Here is a 17,908-nt window from a genome sequence, read left to right on the forward strand (position 1 = left end):
CCCAAGTGAAATTACTTGGTTGCATAACCCATCAACCCCACCATTGACTATTCCCCTTCCTGTCCTATAAACCCCACTGTTACCTGTCTCTTTTCAGGCCTGCCTTATGTAGTGTTCCAGTGCTGTATGCTATAGACCACCAACTGCCCTTAGTAATTACAGTGGCTAGCATTGACAACAGGCCTCCAATAATGCCAGCTCTCATTATTATCAAACACTTTATGTCAAGTATGGGCTATGCACATTCCCTATATTGTATCTTTTAATTCTCAAAACAGGTTTATCAGGTAGATACTATTATTATTCCCACATTATACAAAAGAGGAAGCTAAGGTTAAGAGAAATTAAGTCATTCACCCAAGGTCACCTGGCATTGCTGGGAATGCAGGCAACCTTGATTTCGGAGCCTATGATCTTGACCACTATGATATCCTGCTCTTATGCCTTTTCCATCAAGCTAATAACAAAATCACCATCCTGTTCATCAAGTCGCCTGCTTTATCCCCTTTTAGCCTCAGTTACCTGGCATAAAGTAACTATTCTTACTCCTATGGGAGGCAGCATGGTATGTGAGGAAGAAAAGCATGAGTTCTTAAGTCAGAATCACAGGGAATCAAATCCTGGTTCCCCCAAGGAATAGCTGTGTGATCCAGGCAAGCTACTTGACTTCATTGAGCCTCAGTTATTTTGTCTGCAAAATGGGGATAAAAGCACCTACATGTTTAGGTAGAATTCAGTGAAATAATATAAAGTATTTGACACCTGTGCCTGGCGTATGGTAAGGCCTCATAAAGAGCAGTTATTGTTATTATTATTGTTATTGCTTCCTGAGATTCACCATCCTCATGAGGGTTCTCACTACAAATGAATTTTACTTCAAAACATTACTGAGATTTTTCTTTGATTCTCCAGGTCCCTATGTAGGGATTCTGGGTTGGGGGAGGAGATGACAGCTCCCAGAGTTCTAATTTTTTTTTTTTTTTTTGTCCTTTTCAACTTTCTTAACTAAGAGTAAACCCAAATGATCATGTCCTTGACATTTAAGATAGTCATACAAATGCATAAGGCATGGCTCAAAAGAAGGAAAAAGTGGAAAAAAAAAAAAAAAAAGCCTTGGAGAATAGAAGGCTGTATCCAGATGATTTTGATTCTCTTTGTGATCAATTTTCTATAAAGAAAACATGTAGGCTGGGCACGGTGGCTCACACCTGTAATCCCCGCACTTTGGGAGGCTAAGGTGGGTAGATCACCTGAGGTCAGGAGTTCAAGACCAACCTGGCCAACATGGTAAAACACCATCTCTACTAAAAATACAAAAATTAGCTGGGCGTGGTAGCAGGTGCCTATAATCCCAGCTACTCAGGAGGCTGAGGCAGGAGAATCACTTGAACCCAGGAGGCGGAGGTCACAGTGAGCAGAGATCGTGCCATTGCACTCCAGTCTGGGCAATAAGAGGGAAACTCTGTCTCAGAAAACAAAAAAGAAAAAAGAAAATGTGTATTACATTTCTTTTAAGAAAATAATTATCATATTTTGATAAAGTTATTTTATTTTAATGATGCTTATCATTCTGTGTCTGGCAAGTTGGTGCTGGCTGTTGGCCAGGGACCTCGCTTCCTGACCCCACAACATGACTGTCATTACAGCACAGTGACTGGCTCCTTCCGAAGTGAACAATCCAAGAGAGGGAGGCAGAGGCTGTGATGCGAGCCTCAGGAATCACACACAGTCACTCCTGCCATATTGTACTGATCACGTAGGACCAGCATGGACTCCTTGTGGGTAGGGACTGCACAAAGCCACAAAATCAGGAGGTGTGGACCATGGGAGGCCGTCTTGGAGGCCGGCTGCCACATACCATGTTCTAGATTCTCTTATTACAAGAATGGCCTCAGAATGACCTATGGAGGTCATACATGAATGGGACTGTAAGATTCAGCTGAGTTTAAATCCAAAATCCAAGAAGACCGTAAAGTCTGGTGATTTCCCTAAATGGGGAATAATCTCAAACCAGGACAGACCTCAACACTGATCCCAATGCATTTTGGCTCATACCCCAGATCCACTGCTGCCTAGTTTCATGCTCCTGTGTTTGGCTTAAAACTAAACTGATCTTTACAGATAAATAGGTGAAAGTACCAGGTATAAGAGGTTTTTTGTTGACAGCTATTCTGTACACAGGAGATAAGTGGCCAGATACCGTTACGTTGCAATGATTATGGAGGCAGAGCTTATGTGTGCATTTTTAGGCTTGAAAGTGTTTAGGTTCCAAGCAATTAACTATTATCAACATAATAGAGATTATTTTATTTTATTTTATTTTATTTTTTGAGACAGTTTCGCTCTTGTTGCCCACGCTGGAGTGCAATGGCATGATCTCGGCTCACTGCAACCTCCGCCTGCCAGGTTCAAGCAATTCTCCTGCCTCAGCCTCCCAAGTAGCTGGGATTACAGGCATACACCACCACGCCCAGCTAATTTTGTATTTTTTTTTTTTTTTTTTTTTGTAGAGATGGGGTTTCTCCCTATTGGTCAGGCTGCTCTCGAACTCCCAACCTCGGGTGATCCGCCCACCTCGGCCACCCAAAGTGCTGGGATTACAGGTGTGAGCCATCGCGCCCGGCCGATTTTTTTTATTTTTTAAGCAATTAAATGGGAAGAGAAAGCATACTTGTTGTTAAGTGACTTTGGTTTTTTATAGACATTGTACATTTTGCCTCCTCTAAATTCTTAGCTCTTTTAAGCCACTAGTAAGAAGTACAAAGATTTACAATCAAGAATATTTACTTAGTTATTGTGCCAGTTTAAAATAACCCAAGTGAACAACATAGGAAAATAGTTAAAGGAAATAATATGCTGCATCCAGATAATGGAATATTAAATAGCCATCAAAAATGATGTTTGTAAACAAAACATTTTTTTTTTGAAACGGAGTCTCACTCTGTTGCCCAGGCTGGAGTGCAATGGTGCAATCTTGGCTCACTGCAACCTCCACCTCCCAGGTTTGAGCAATTCTTCTGCCTCACCCACCCAAGTAGCTGGGATTACAGGCACCTGCCACCACACCCTGCTAATTTTTTTGTATTTTTACTAGAGACGGAATTTCAACATGTTGGCCAGACTGATCTTGAACTCCTGACCTCAAGTGATCCACACGCCTCAGCCTCCCAAAGTGCTAGGATTACAGGCATGAGGTAAAAAAACAAATTTTTAAGAGATAAGATCTTACTCTATCACCCAGGCTGGAGTGCAGGGGCAGGATCATAGCTCACTGTAACCTCTTACCCTGGGCTTAAGCAATCCTCCCACTTTGGCTTCCAAGTAGCTAGGTCTACAAGGAGTGTACAAGCACAATAGCTATTTTTTAAATTTTTTTAAGAAATGGAGTCTTTCTGCATTTCCTAGGTTGGTCTGGAGCTCCTGGCTTCAAGTGATCTCCCCTGCCTCAGCCTCCCAAAGTGCTGAGATTATAGGCATGAGCCACTGCACCTGGCCTGAAAAGTTTTTATATCATTGGAAAGCAGGTGACACATAATACATGAATCTATCTGGGAACAAAGCTCTCTATCCTGAATAACCTCAGCAATATTTATATACCCATATAGATAAGAATAAGATAAATACTGGAAGGAATGTCTGTGTATGGTAGAATTATAAGTGGGTTTGCTATATTTTTGATATTTTCTAGATTTTCTACAATGAGTATCTAGTATCTTTATAATCATAAAGGTGAATAAAAGATTTTAAAATAGTGTCAATTCTCAATTCAACAATGAAGAATTGATCTTTGCTGAAGTTTGCCCTTTGCCCCCAAGTGAACCATAACTACTCCATTACTCACACAATAAGAAACCAGTGAGAACCATGTCTCATTCATTCACTTCATTTGTTTTTACCCCCACTTCATTCCCCAAAAAAGAATTCTCACTGTCTTATAAGAATCCAGTTATAGGACAAGCTGGATTTAGTAGGATGAAATCATAGTATGCTTTTACTTTTCTGATCTGATTGCCTTTCAAAGCTTCCAACCGGCTCTCCCTCCCCCGACCCTGGATTATGCTACATTGAGAGATCCTGTAGCTTTTCCAGTCACTTTCCCAATTAACACACAATCTCATTCTCCTGTGCTCTTGAACATGAATGAGTCTTGCAAACTTAAGGCTGTTTAAAAAAACAAAAAACAAGTTGTTTAAGACAGGGATCCCCAGCCTTTTTAGCACCAGAGACCAGTTTCATGGAAGACAATTTTTCCACAGACTGGGGATGTGGGGGTGGGGGGAAATGGTTTTTGGATGAAACTGTTCCCCCTCAGATCATCAGGCATTAGATTCTCATGAGGAGCATGCAACCTAGATCCCTTACATGTGCAGTTCACAGTAGGGTTTGCGCTCCTATGAGAATCTAATGCCGCTGCTAATCTGACAGCAGGCAGAGCTCAAGCTGTAAAGCTTGCTCACCCACTGCTCATCTCCTGCTGTGCGGCCCAGTTCCTAACAGGCCATGAACCGGTACTGGTCTGCGGCCCAGGGGCTGGGGACCCTCGGTCTAAGAGTATCTACCATGTGATACTATTTACATAAAGTTTAAAAATACACAATTCTGTAACTTGCTTGGTGATAGATGCATATGTTGAAAAAGTACGAAGAATTTTAAGGAAAGGAGAACCCCAAAGTCCCAGTGGTGGTCCTGTCTGGTGAGGGAAGAATAGAGTATGTGCTCTTGGAGGAATACACTAGGGCCTCAACCACATTGTTGATGTTTGATTTTTTAAACTGAGAGATTGGCACGTGGGTGTTTGTCATGTTGTACTTCTTTATGTCTTTGGATGTCTTATATATTACACAGTGATTTTGTAATCCAGTTAATCTAAATCAAAATTTTAATATCTCATTCAATATATATCTTCTTCCTTTCTCTGTGTTTCACAACACAAGCAGTCTCAGAGACTTGTAGTAGTGGGGAAGATATAATTTGTCTTTTTTTCTTACTTTTCCCTGCAACTGGATGTCTACAGAAAAAAAGTGGACAGGAGAGGAGAGGGGAAAGGATGGGGATAGAGGGAGCACAGAGTCTTACTTGACGGGGCAGTTGTGCTGGCCTTGGTGCCCTCACAGAGACCAATGGAGGGTGCTTTTAGGTTTTCTTACTAGTTACTCTCTCTAATTTTTTCCACCTCCCCACTGCAGCATTACCTAGCAAAATGCAGTGTACCCTCTGGTCAACCTCTTATTCCTCACCGCCCCCCCAGGTCCTGTCCTCACAGACCCTTTCTGCTAGGGTCTCATCTTTTGGCAGGCAGACCCTTCAGGACAGCTCCAGCCCCACCTCTTTGCACAGTATCCCCTCCTGACTCACAGGAAATAGTCAGCACATTGCCCTCCCAACTGTGCAAGCACAGGACATATCTACTGGAATCTTTTCTCTCCCTTTGCCATCAGGCAGCTCCAGCTAGCCTCAAATCTTTAGGCAAGATTCATGCACCAGTTCTTGTGATCCACAGACTGCCCAGGACACAGGTCAGTGTCTCCATGGAATTCACTTGGGGTGACCTTGTCCTCTTACAGAAAGGTGAGCCCTCCCACAATTGCCCCCAGAGAAATATTCCCAAGCTATCTGCTCAGATCCACTTTCTCTGCATGGGCCAAAGGAGAGTGGGAGACCACTCTGGGCAAAGCAGTTCAGGTAACACCTTGTGAGGGCCTCTCTTTAAAAGGTGTGGTGCACTGTCACCTGTGGGTCTCAGCAGGAGTTTCAGAATAGGGAAAGTCCCACTTAACATCCTGTTATGCAAATAATACTTTACAACAAGGTCCCCAAAAATGAGCTGGTGGCTTCATGTCAAAGCTTGATTCAGTAAAAATCAATTCTATGGAAGAGGTGAAAACAATAGGCTTCATGTTGATCACTAAGGGGCTGGATTAATCCAAGAGTAATATTTAAAAGATCAAGAGGACCAGATGGGCCAGGTTTCCCCAGGCAGTCCTCCTCCACCAATATCTGTACAAACCATATTACCCTCTACTTTCCCTCTTTGGCCATAGCTGCCAGAAAAACGCAAACCTACATTCAGTGCCCAGCTTCTATAACTAACATATCCCATATCCCTATTTGTGTTTGTATCTGTCCTATTTAATTTTTAGTTTCAATTTACAAAAGTATTATTCATATTATCTGGGGAAGTAGGTGGGGATAGGAACCCTACACAAATATTAACAAGTAAAGAACTCTTGGGGCGGGGCGTGGTGGCCTGTAATCCCAGCACTTTGAGAGGCTGAGGCACTTGGGTCACCTGAGGTCAGGAGTTCGAGACCAGCCTGGCCAACATGGCAAAACCCCATCTCTACTAAAAATACAAAAATTAGCCGGGCATGGTGGTGCATGCCTGTAATCCCAGCTACTGGGGAGGCAGAGGCAGGAGAATTACTTGAACCCAGTGAGCCGAGATCACGCCACTGCACTCCAGCCTGGGCCAACAGAGTGAGACTCCACCAAAAAAAAAAAAACTTGGTAAAGAGAATGAATTTGTATGGAATTTAGGCTCCTTGCTGTAAACTATATTATTTCTTCTTCAGTCTAAAAAACGTCATTTACTCGCAATAGGTCAAGAAAAGTTTTAAAAATGTGGCAGTTTATGGACCAGTCTGATATTGAGACCATGAGGAGCCTGAAGGATGCTATGGCCCAGCATGAGTCCTCTTGTGAGTACAGAAAGGTGGTGACACGTGCCCTGCACATCCCTGGCTGTAAGGTGGTTCCGTTCTGTGGAGTGTTTCTTAAGGAGCTCTGTGAAGTGCTTGACGGCGCCTCTGGCCTCATGAAGATATGCCCGCGGTACAATTCCCAAGAAGAAACTTTAGAGGTAAGGCCTTTCACAATCATCCTGGCCTGAAGAGCCACTGTTGCTGGCTGTCTCATCAGGCCCTGTCTGTGCTCACCAAAGAAATGATCGCTGATTGAACACAAGGTTAATAATTGTTATATTGTTTCTGGGTAGCACATAGATCCTTGGAAGTTCTGTGGAAAAGAATGTGTGGGACTAGCACTGTATGGGACATAGTATTGTGAAATTAGTTTTAATGTATTAGGTTTAATGTGTAAGTACAAGTCAAAAAGGGCGTTGTTTTCTGGTGGTTTTTAAAGATTGACAGGTTTTTCTTATTGGGTGGGAATGTCTGGATGCAGGAGATAAAGAAAGTCAAATGACAGTATTAAGTTTTCCACATCAGTGGAAGAAAAAACTGCTTTATTTTCATCCTTTGTGGGAAGATGCTAGAGAGCCTGAAGATGCATGTAGAGACAAGTTCCAGGCTCCTGATCCCCAGAGCCTCGTTCCTCCCAGGTTCATTGCCTCCTGTTCCTGATTCCCAGAGCAGAAGGGATAGTGTGAGCTTTGACCCAAGGCATTGGGCATTGGAGAGACGGGGAATTGAGAAACTGGAGGGAAAGGATAAGGAAACCTCTCTCTAAGGTGTTTAAAAATGAAAGAAGTTACTAAAATGGAAAGAAGCTTATGGAGATTTTGAGAAGTCCCTTACCTGGGACCAAACCCAAATCTAGGATTATTCCTGCCATGATGACAGAACCTACTACTGACGTTTCTCACACACACACACACACACACACACACACACACACACACAGTCATGTACACGCCTTCTCCATGGAGTGGGAAGACTCTCTTCAACCTTCAGCCTCTTCTGTGTCACCTGGGAGCAAAGGCATCACCTGATATCAGGAAGACTTAAGAACCCCTGACAGGTACAGGCAACACCACCGCATCTCTCTGGGTTATGAGCTAGGATAAAAGGGCAAGAAATGGAGGAGAATGCTTAAAGGAAGCCTCCCAGGCCACACCCCTCCAGCTTCCTCACGTCTTAAGAAGAGGGAACTCCGCATCTCTTATCCCAGACACAGCTCTCACCTCTGATGGGAGAAGCTTCCTGATCAACTGTACAAACAATAAGAGCTTAAAGAGCTCAAAAACTAGGAAGAAGCCGCTGTGTTATTATACAACACATGAGCAATAAAGCAAAACATCACCCCTTCTCAGTGTTTTGCTTGGGCCCAGTCATTTTATCTGGTTCCGTAGAATAGCATACTTTACTCATGGTTTTTCTCAATTCTCACTATAAGGATAAAATAACTATGCCCTTCCTCTGCAAATTGGCTAACCTTCTCCTTAGGGAGCCCTGAAATAATATTGTTTTTTGTGTTTTAAATTTGAAGTGGAGTGTCGATTCCTAGAGGGATTAAAGTTGTCTCAGTGGAAACAAGGGTGAATTTTGATATTTCATGTGGTGAAACGAAAAAATGTTTTTCCTGGAGGCTCTTGTTTTCTTTCCCATAAAATAGGCACAAATGCCATTATTTATTACGTTATGATTTCTTTTCCCTAGCCAAGTAGGTTATCCAGGCACATTAAGTTGCAATAGCAAATTCTCGATATATTTTTCTGTAGTTTGTAGCAGATTACAGTGGACAAGATAATTTCTTACAACGAGTGGGACAAAATGGCTTAAAGAATTCGGAGAAGGAGTCCACTGTCAACAGCATCTTTCAGGTCATCCGGAGCTGCAGTCGAAGTCTGGAGACAGACGAGGAGGACAGCCCCAGTGAAGGGAACAGCTCCAGGAAAAGTTCCTTGAAGGATAAAAGCCGATGGCAGTAAGTTTTACACGTTAAAAGTGAGGAATGCTCATGTCTTCTTTTTTCCTGTTGATGAGTTCTTTCCTACTTCAGCTTAGTTTCAGATGGACACCTCATCAAAACCTGCCACTTTTATCATTAAGCCACACTTCTTTATCTTCAAACTTTACCAATTCCAAATTCAAATTTACTTCTCTCATTGTGCTGCTTTGTTCTAAAATTACTGCTCATAATTTAACTTCTTACCATCTATTACCCCTTTAAAAAAAAAAAAAAAAAAAAAAAAAAAAAAAAAACAAGCAAACAAACCTAGAGCTATCCTGCCATTTCTAAGAATTCAACACATTAAATTTCAGGAGGAGAGCTGTGATCTTTTATTTCCTAGTTTTTGTAACAGTGGTTTTTTTTAATTCTTGGGTGGGGTACTGGGGTGGGTATTAAGATACTTTTAAATCAAATCTACTGACTTAGTTAGGTCTGGGTGATATCTAGAAATCAGTATTTTTACCTCTCCCAACCTCTGGGTGATTCTAAGTCGAGGGTTAATGATCTCACTTTGAGAAACGCTGCTCTGTAAGTTGAGGTAAAATTAACCCTACACACACAAGGCATCTGCAGGTTTTTTAATTGTTCAGTAATTCCAGTTGTTCAGAGATTGTTTCAAAGATTTTTCACTTAACAGTTTGCTAACATTAGTGGCAATCTATACATAGAGAGAAGACCTCTACAAATAAGCACATCTGCACAGAAAGCCTCTCAGAGCCATTTAAGTTCTTAATCTCTCTCTCTCTCTCTCTCAGCATCTATGTATATATCTATTTCTTCCAATAAAAGATTTTGTAGATGCTTTTAAGAATAAATATGAATAATTGAGGATATTAAAGAAAAATAAGAATAGGAGAAAATAAAACATACAAAAATGTATGTTATATAGTCTATAGAGTGACTACATTTTGTTCTGAGATTCCTAGCAGTAACAGGAAAGAGGAAATCACAATTCTTTATAAGTTTCACAATATTTGTAAGAAAAATTAAACAGATGTTTGGGAGAAAAATGCCTTTTCCTCGTACTGTATCTGGCTGAAATTCCTTCCTTAAACCCTATCGGATAGAAATAGATAAAATAATGAATTTCATATGGCTTTTTTTACAATAACCTTCATCTGGGGCTGTGTGTGTGTTTGTGCGTGTGTGTATGTCATTTGACCTTTCTAAAATACCTTCAGGACTGCCACTTTTACTGAGTGTCAGACCCCTAGACTATCCTTTCCTTTCCCTTGGAGTTCCTTCAAGTGGTAACTTTCTTGCATCATTTTCACCTGTTATGAAATTGTTGTCTCTAATTTTCTCCACAGTCTCTTGTCTTCTTCCTAATCATTTTATCTTCTACATCCTAAGAACATTTCTCTTCCACTGCCCATTTTCCAAACCCTGCTGCGAGCACTCTTAGAAGGGGAGAAAAACACAAAAATGCAAATATTTCTTTTATAAAACCTGTGAAGTCATATTGAAATCCTCACTTTGAAACTTGTGTACTTAAGTGCCAGTGATAGCTTCCTTACCTCAAGTGACTGCTACTCTGAAAGGAACCTCAACACACAAGATAGGTGGTAGGACTGTTTAATGGAATTCACCAAAACCAGATCAGCAAGCACTACTTCTGTGGCCATTTGCCGGGACTTGGGAATCCATTCCTGATTGAGAGCCCCATGTTAAAATGTCCAGTGCAGGGTTATGTCTGCCAAAGACGTGCAGATTGAAAAGCCCATAGGAGCTGTGCTTTGTTGATCTGACTGAAACAGAGACTCTACAAACAGCAACCTCTAGCCCCTGTTCACTTGGCAACCACCAGCCCTGAGAAAACTACAGCAAAGAAAGAAGGGACAATCTCATGGTCCTTTGGTTTACCCCACCTACAGGGTGCTCTTATAATTCTTCACAAACCTCACAGCTACTTCTGCCAGAAAACCACTAGAAACACTCATAGAAACCTCAAAAACTGATTATAAAAAGTTCAAGATTTCTTTTTGCTGGGCCCAGTGGCTTAGGCCTGTAATCCCAGCCCTTTGGGAGGCCAAGGCAGGTAGATCACTTGAGCCCAGGAATTCAAGAGCAGCCTGGGCAACATGGTGAAACCCTGTCTCTACAACAACAACAACAAAACAAACTTCAAGGTCTCGGCAGGGAGGGAATTGAGCTGAAAAAATCTTGAAATGTCAATGGGGTCTTCAAGTAGGCTTATCTGACTTCTTTACAGATGAAGAAGTTGTGCCTAGCGAGCTGAAGTCACTTATCTGACTAATAAACAGTAGAGCTGGGTCATGAGCCTCACCATTTGTTCAGTCACAGGGGAGAATCCTTTGTCCTGCAATGTTTAAGGCATTTCTTTTGATTGTAGAGGGGCTAACCTCAGCCTCTTTTTATGTCTAACTCCTGAAGATTAGGAACATCTGAATTCTGAAAGCATTGCAATTACATTTCATATGAATTATAATGCTCATTAATAATTACTTTTTTGTTTATGAGCCTAAAGAATAAATAAGCTATGCATTTGTATGTTTAAAAACATACAAAGGCATGGAGACCTCAGAGTAGCATGCGGCACCATTGTTGGGAAATAGAAATGAGGAGTATGAAGGTGTGTAGAGAAGAGTATAGAGTCATATAGGAGCTGCAAGTTCTTATTGTCGTCATTTTCAATATTGTTGACCCTCTTTGGCATGCTGCACCTTAAGAAGGATTTGTACATTTGGAGAAATGAGATATAAGTAGATGATGACAGAAACCTACAATGGAGGCTGCTTGAGCTGATTAAGAACTCAAACCTTCCAGTCACATTGCCTGGGACTGAATTTTGACACCACCTCTTACTATTTCTGTCACCTAGGTAGGTAGCTGAATCTTACTAAGCCTCAGTTTTGTCATCTGTAAACCGGAAATGACAATACTACTTGATAGGGTTTTTGTGAGGATTATGTGAGAGATGCATATAAATTAAGCAAAATGCATGGCACACTCTAAGTGCCAATATAAATGGTGCCTATCATGATTAATGTGTGCATCACACCTTTAAAATGCCAAGCTGAAGTTCTGGTTTGGTTGTGCCTCCAGCCAAAATCTCATCTTGAATTGTAATCCCTATAATCCCCACGTGTCAAGGGAGAGACCAGGTGGAGGTAATTGAATCATGGGGGCGGTTTCTCCCATGTGTTTTCAGGATAGTGAGTTCTCAGGAGATCTGATGGTTTTATAAGTGTGTGGTTGTTCCTCCTGCATTCATTCTCCTTCCTGCCACCTTGTGAAGAAGGTGCCTTGCTTTCCCTTCACCGTCCACCGTGATTGTAAGTTTCCTGAGGCCTCCACAGCCATGCTGAACTGTGAGTTAATTAGACCTCTTTCCTTCATAAATTACCCAGTCTCGGGCAGTTCTTTATAACAGTGTGAAAATGGACTAATACAGGGGGCTCCAGCACTTAGGTGTGGACACCCTTGGTAGCAGTCAACATTTCAGAAGAACCCTCAGTCATCCTCCTCTCCCTTACTGCAAAGAGGTCTTTTCTGTGTCCTTCTATCGCAATAGCCTCTGATTAGAGGCACGCCTGGACGATAATCCAACCCCACAGGGATAGGAAAAAAAGAAAGCTAAGCAGAATATCTGAGAAAAGATAATAGTTACCAGGATTAACCACACACACACACAGTATGCATGTGGATGTCCCAAATCATAAAATGATAGGAAATCAGTTATTCTCCACGGGGAAAGATGCAGGCAGGCCTCAGCCTTACCAATGCCCAACTCACAACATCCTTTATCTCTACCAGCTGCCTCAGCCCAGCCCAGATTTTCATACAGTCTCACTCCCCGGCTTTGCTGGGGATACCTGGGATTCTGTATTTGTCTCTCTCTCTACTTCTCTGGCCAACACCTCAGACCCATCTTGCGTCTGTGATTTGTAACAAAGGCCATTTTCCCACTACCTGCACAACTTTCACCTTAGGCTTGTTTCTCACTTAAATCCCAACTTGAAACTTGGACTCTATTTTTACAGAGAATCTCCATTTGTATGGATGGCTTTGTTCTATAATATTAACTTAGTAAACTCAAGCCAGACAACAATATTAGCAATATTTAAGATGCTAATGTTTATTGAGAGCCTATGTTTAAGCAAACACTGCCCTAAATTCTTTCCATATATTAAATTATTTAATCTTCATGACAGTTCCATTTTACTCTCATAGGTAGCAGGGCCAGGATTTCAATTCAGGCAGGCTGGTTCCAAAACCCACAGACTACTTAGATATAATAAGAGAATGCTTATAGTCAAGGAAGGTGCTAGGTTAATTAAAAGCAAGAATTTTCCAGAAGAGAGCATTAAAAACACTAGATTTTATTAGAGAGAACAGCTGTAGCAGGATCCTTTGGAAAGGACATAGGTTTACTTCTATCTTAAAAAATTAAATTAGGCTTGTTTATCACGTGGTGATTCATGTTCAAGGGATTATGTTAAATTTGCAGGAAGCAAACGAACCCTTACAAAGAAAATATTTAACCAGGTTAACAAATACCTGTCAATCACCCAGTGTAAAATTTTCATCAGGGAAATTAGACAAGTGTTTATCTGTCTATGGTTTCTAACTGAAGGATACCATGGAAGCTTTTTAGGAGTAGGATAAAAACCTTTCTTCTATTTTTACTCCTTGGTCCTCTCCTTAAGTCATACAACCTGAGTTTGATAAGGTATTTTCTTTGCTGGTAAACCACATCTTTGATCTTCGGTTAACATTATATAGTTCCTCAATAAGTCTTAACATTCCACCTTATCCCTTCTTGTAAACTCACAGGAAATTATCTTCTAAGAGAATCAGACACAAAATTGCATAACATTCACTATATCATCTAAGAGACAAAAGCTACTAGTTTCCTGCTTGAAATGAACTTATTTCATTACGAACAATTGTCAATTTTATTTTGAGCATTAGTCCCTGGAAGATTGCTTTTTAATGGAATTATTACCATCTGGCATTAGTTCTTTTTTGCATTCTAAAATAAAAACTGACTCCAAGAAAGACAGCGTCCCCTCTCTCCCAGCTTACCTCATCTCTGAGCAGCAGAAACAGGCTCCAGAAAAGCCTTATAATTTTTCTTTCCAGACACTGTTTTTTTTATAATGCTTGTAGTAGTTCACTGGAACATGCTTGACTTAACTCAGAACTTAAATTACATGGAATATGGAAAACACCATTTATCTTGTTAGATTAAAATCAGAAGTTCTATGTCCAAATTTACATGTTGTATTTTAATGGGTACTAACACTCACCAATTGAATCCTTTTTGCTCTTAAAACAACAACAAGAAGTAGGACATGGAGAATGTGGAAATGGTCCCGGAAGAAAGCCCCTTGGCCGGGCGTGGTGGCTCACCCCTACAATCCCAGCACTTTGGGAGGCCGAGGCAGGTGGATCACAAGGTCAGGAGTTCAAGACCAGCCTGGCCAAGATGGTGAAACCCCGTCTCTACTAAAAATACAAAAATTAGCTGGGTGTGGTGGCGGGTACCTGTAATCCCAGCTACTGGGGAGGCTGAGGCAGGAGAATCACTTGAACCCGGGAGGCGGAGGTTGCAGTGAGCTGAGATTATGCCACTGCACTCCAGCCTGGGCAACAGAGCAAGACTCCTTCTCCAAAAAGAAAAAAAAGAAAGCCCCTCTAGAGGAACGGCTGGGCCGAGATAGCCTAGAGAAGAGAAAGCGAGAAAGGAAAAGTGCAAGGAATTGGTCTTCCTATATTTAATGAGTATACTTTACCAAGACAGGTGCTGTGCTAAGTGCTTTCCAACTGTTATTTTATTTGATCTTCACCATTATTCTATGAGATGAGCATTGTCTTTTTGCCATCTAATAGTGAGGCTCAGAGAGGTTGAGTGTTTTAATGAGGTCACACAGCAAACAGGTGGTGATGTTTAATATTAAACCTAGGATGACTGCAGCAGGCATATATGAAGCCATTGTGTACAAGGACATAAGTATTGGTTTTCCAGTGTTACCGAGAGCAATTTCAGAGGGATGGAGCTAAATAAGACACAAATGATTTTTTTATTTCACTTTTTATGAAGTGAATGAAGTAATATTAATTCATAATATGAAGTAACATTAGGAAAAGAGTATAAAATATCATGTAACCCCAGATCTTGGTGGTGGTGGTTGTTGTTGTGGTTGTTGTTGTTTTGACAGAGTCTTGTTCTGTTGCCCAGGCTGGAATCCAGTGGCACAATGCCAGCTCACTGCTCACTACAAGCTCAGCCTCCTGGGTTCAAGCAATTCTTGTGCCTCAGCCTCCCAAGTAACTGGGAGTACAGGTGCCTGCCACCACGCCCAGCTAATTTTTGTATTTTTAGTAGAGATGGGGTTTCACCACGTTGGCCAGGCTGGTCTTGAACTCCTGGCCTCAAGAGGGTCACCTGTTTTGGCCTCCCAAAGTGCTGGGATTACAGGTGTGAGTCACTGCACCCGGACCAGATCTTGGTTTCTAATACCATTCTTCAAGAAAGGGAGGCAAGGTTTCTCCTACAGTGGTTGATTCTAGGACTGGGGCAGAAAATATACAAGATGAGCCTGGAGAATCTTGTTGTAGTAAGGAAGTGCTCAAAAGAAACACAGTGATGGGAGCTGTGAAAGGAATGCAAGAGCCAACAGGAAGAGCTCCCAATGGCCACAACAATAAAATAAATAAAGTGATATCACATTATCAATCACCCAAAGTTTTAATATTCATGAGGTCATACTGATATAAGTAAATGATATGTGTAAATGATAAATAAACTAACAAATGGGGGAGAAGAGATCCATCTTCTGTGCAAAAGAATTTCCAATAACTTAGGTAGATTCTTCACCTTCAAGGAAGTGCAACATAACTCCCCACGCCTTAAGAGTGAGCTGGGCATGGTGACTTTTTTCCGAAGAGTAGAGTATGGAAATGAGTTAATAATAGTAGTAGTAACTGTACAGTGGCACATGACACACAGGTCCTCAGCCAGGTGATCAGTGTCAGTATCACCAGGGAGAAGTCATGTTGGTAGTGGGTGCCCTCAACACGATGTGATAAGAATGACACTTTACCTCTATGGTCTTCCTTCCCCAAATCCATAACCTGCATCTACTTATGGGAAAAATATCAGCCAAGTCCTAATTGAGGGACCTTCCACAAAATACCTGAGCAGTACTCCTCCAAACTGTCAAGAGCACCTAAAACAAGGAGAGACTGTCATCGCCTAAGGAGACCTGACAAGTAAATGTAACGGGAGATCCTGGAAGAGAAAAGGGACACTAGGTAAAAACTAAGAAAATCTGAATAAAATGTGGACCTTAATTAGTAATAATGTGTTAGGATTTGTTCACGAATTATGACACATATCCCAGACTAATATAAGATATTAATAGGGACATTTTTGTGTGAGGTATATGTTCTTTGGAATTTTCTATAAGTCTAAAACTATCCTAAAATTAAAAGTTTATTGAAACAATGTATTTGAATAATTATCAAGTGACTGAGTATAACTAGCACCCAGGGTTAGAACATTGCCAGCACCCCTAAACTACTTATTTCCCTTCCCAATTATTACCAGCTTCCCCCTAGAGAAAACTATTATAAGTTTTACAATAACATCTTGTTTTTCTTTGTAGTTTTTCTACTAATATGCATTCCTAAATAGTATAGTAGTTTCACCTGGTTTTGTAATTGACATTTACATAAATGTATGTATTTATGTATCACAAATACATATCATATACATTCTTGTGTGTCTTGCTTACAATTTGTGTTATTCCATGTAGTTAGCTATTGCTTATTCATTTTCATTGCTGTACAGAATGACATTGCATGAATACACCAAAATCTAGGCATATATTTTATTGTTGTTGGACTTTTGGTTATTTCTTGTATGGGGCTCTGAAATGGATTTTGTCACCATCAGATTTGTGAGACACTAAAATTCAATATTTCTGGTAGACTTTTTTTTAAAAGAATATCCACGTGTGGGGCAAGGAGGTAGAACCTGCTGTTTGAAAGCAAGAATGATAATCTTGTTCAGGGACAACAATCTAAACTGAGGAGTGTCAACAAGCCCCATGATACTGTCGTTGCCTCATCAAGAGTCAGTAGGTGGCCCAAGTGTCTCCTGAGCATGAGAGCCTTCCTTCCTGGAGACACATGGACCAGCCTATGTACCAGCTCCTTCACAATTCTACTCACTACTTTGCTAGTGATGTCTGTGGACCAAACAGCAGAAACCTTGATCTTACTAACAACTTCCTATGCTTTGAAAAGAATGAGACTCTTGGGCAGGTTCCTGCCAAGGTGGCCAGGTAAAAAAGAAGCAATCCCTTGCCTTCACTGCTCCTTGGTTCTCTTGGCTCAAATAATCCAGGTTCCTGACTCAGTGGAAGGAACGTGCTAAATTTTCTATGCAGACTAGCCTTTTCTGTGTACACCTACGCACACGCACACACACAGTAGAAATCTAACGTTGAGTCCAAGAGAACTGTTTTACTTATCTGGCCACCGTGATCATATTTCCCAAGGAGTGTCCTTTTTAAATTTCATTTATTTTTATTTTTTGAGACAGGGTCTTGCTCTATTGCCCAGGCTGGAGTGCAACAGTGCCATCACAGCTCACTACAGACTCCACCTCCCAGGCTCCAGCAATCCTCCCACCTCAGCCTCTTGAATAGCTGGGACTACAGGCATGCCACCATACTCAGCCAATGTTTGTATTTTTTGTAGAGCTATGATCTTACCACGTTACCCAGCCTGGTCTCAAACTTCTGGGCTCAAGCAATCTGCCTACTTTCTTTCAAAGGAGTATCTTTGAACTAATTGTATTTTATTTTTAACAGAGGTGCTTCTCGGCCAGCCGGTTAAGTCTTGTTTTTACCTATTTTAGCCCCAGTATATTCAGATCATGACTTTTGTTTATGATTTAATTGAAGGCAAACAAGCCTAACAATGAAAATCCCAGGCTATGAAGTTAGACCAAAACCTTACCTTGGCTTGGTCTCTTCTGAGGTGGGTTACCTTCAGCAAATTACTTTCCCTTTCTGAACCTCAGTTTCCTCACAGGTAGAAAAAGAATAATAAAACTTACCTTGCAAGTAGATTGGATTTAGTACAAAAAATGTACATAAAGTATTTAACACAGTTCCTGACACAAGAGGGAAAACTAATACATAATAAAGATTATTGTTGTTGAGAATAAAAATACAGTAAC

The 17,908-nt window shown here is 41.1% G+C and overlaps 1 protein-coding gene across 5 annotated transcripts in view; it reads left to right on the forward strand.

Moving 5' to 3' along the window:
• The window catches only part of PLCE1 (phospholipase C epsilon 1), a 344,763-nt gene that overhangs the window by 245,704 nt on the left and 81,151 nt on the right, over nucleotides 1-17,908 (forward strand). For all 5 annotated transcript variants that reach the window (XM_050802709.1, XM_050802707.1, XM_050802708.1 and 2 more), the window contains 2 exons: nucleotides 6,601-6,859; nucleotides 8,459-8,664. In XM_050802709.1, coding sequence (XP_050658666.1) covers nucleotides 6,601-6,859; nucleotides 8,459-8,664 — 465 coding nt within the window. The remainder of the gene's footprint in view (nucleotides 1-6,600; nucleotides 6,860-8,458; nucleotides 8,665-17,908) is intronic.

Source organism: Macaca thibetana, chromosome 9, assembly GCF_024542745.1.
Source record: "Macaca thibetana thibetana isolate TM-01 chromosome 9, ASM2454274v1, whole genome shotgun sequence".
Taxonomy (NCBI): Eukaryota; Metazoa; Chordata; class Mammalia; order Primates; family Cercopithecidae; genus Macaca; species Macaca thibetana.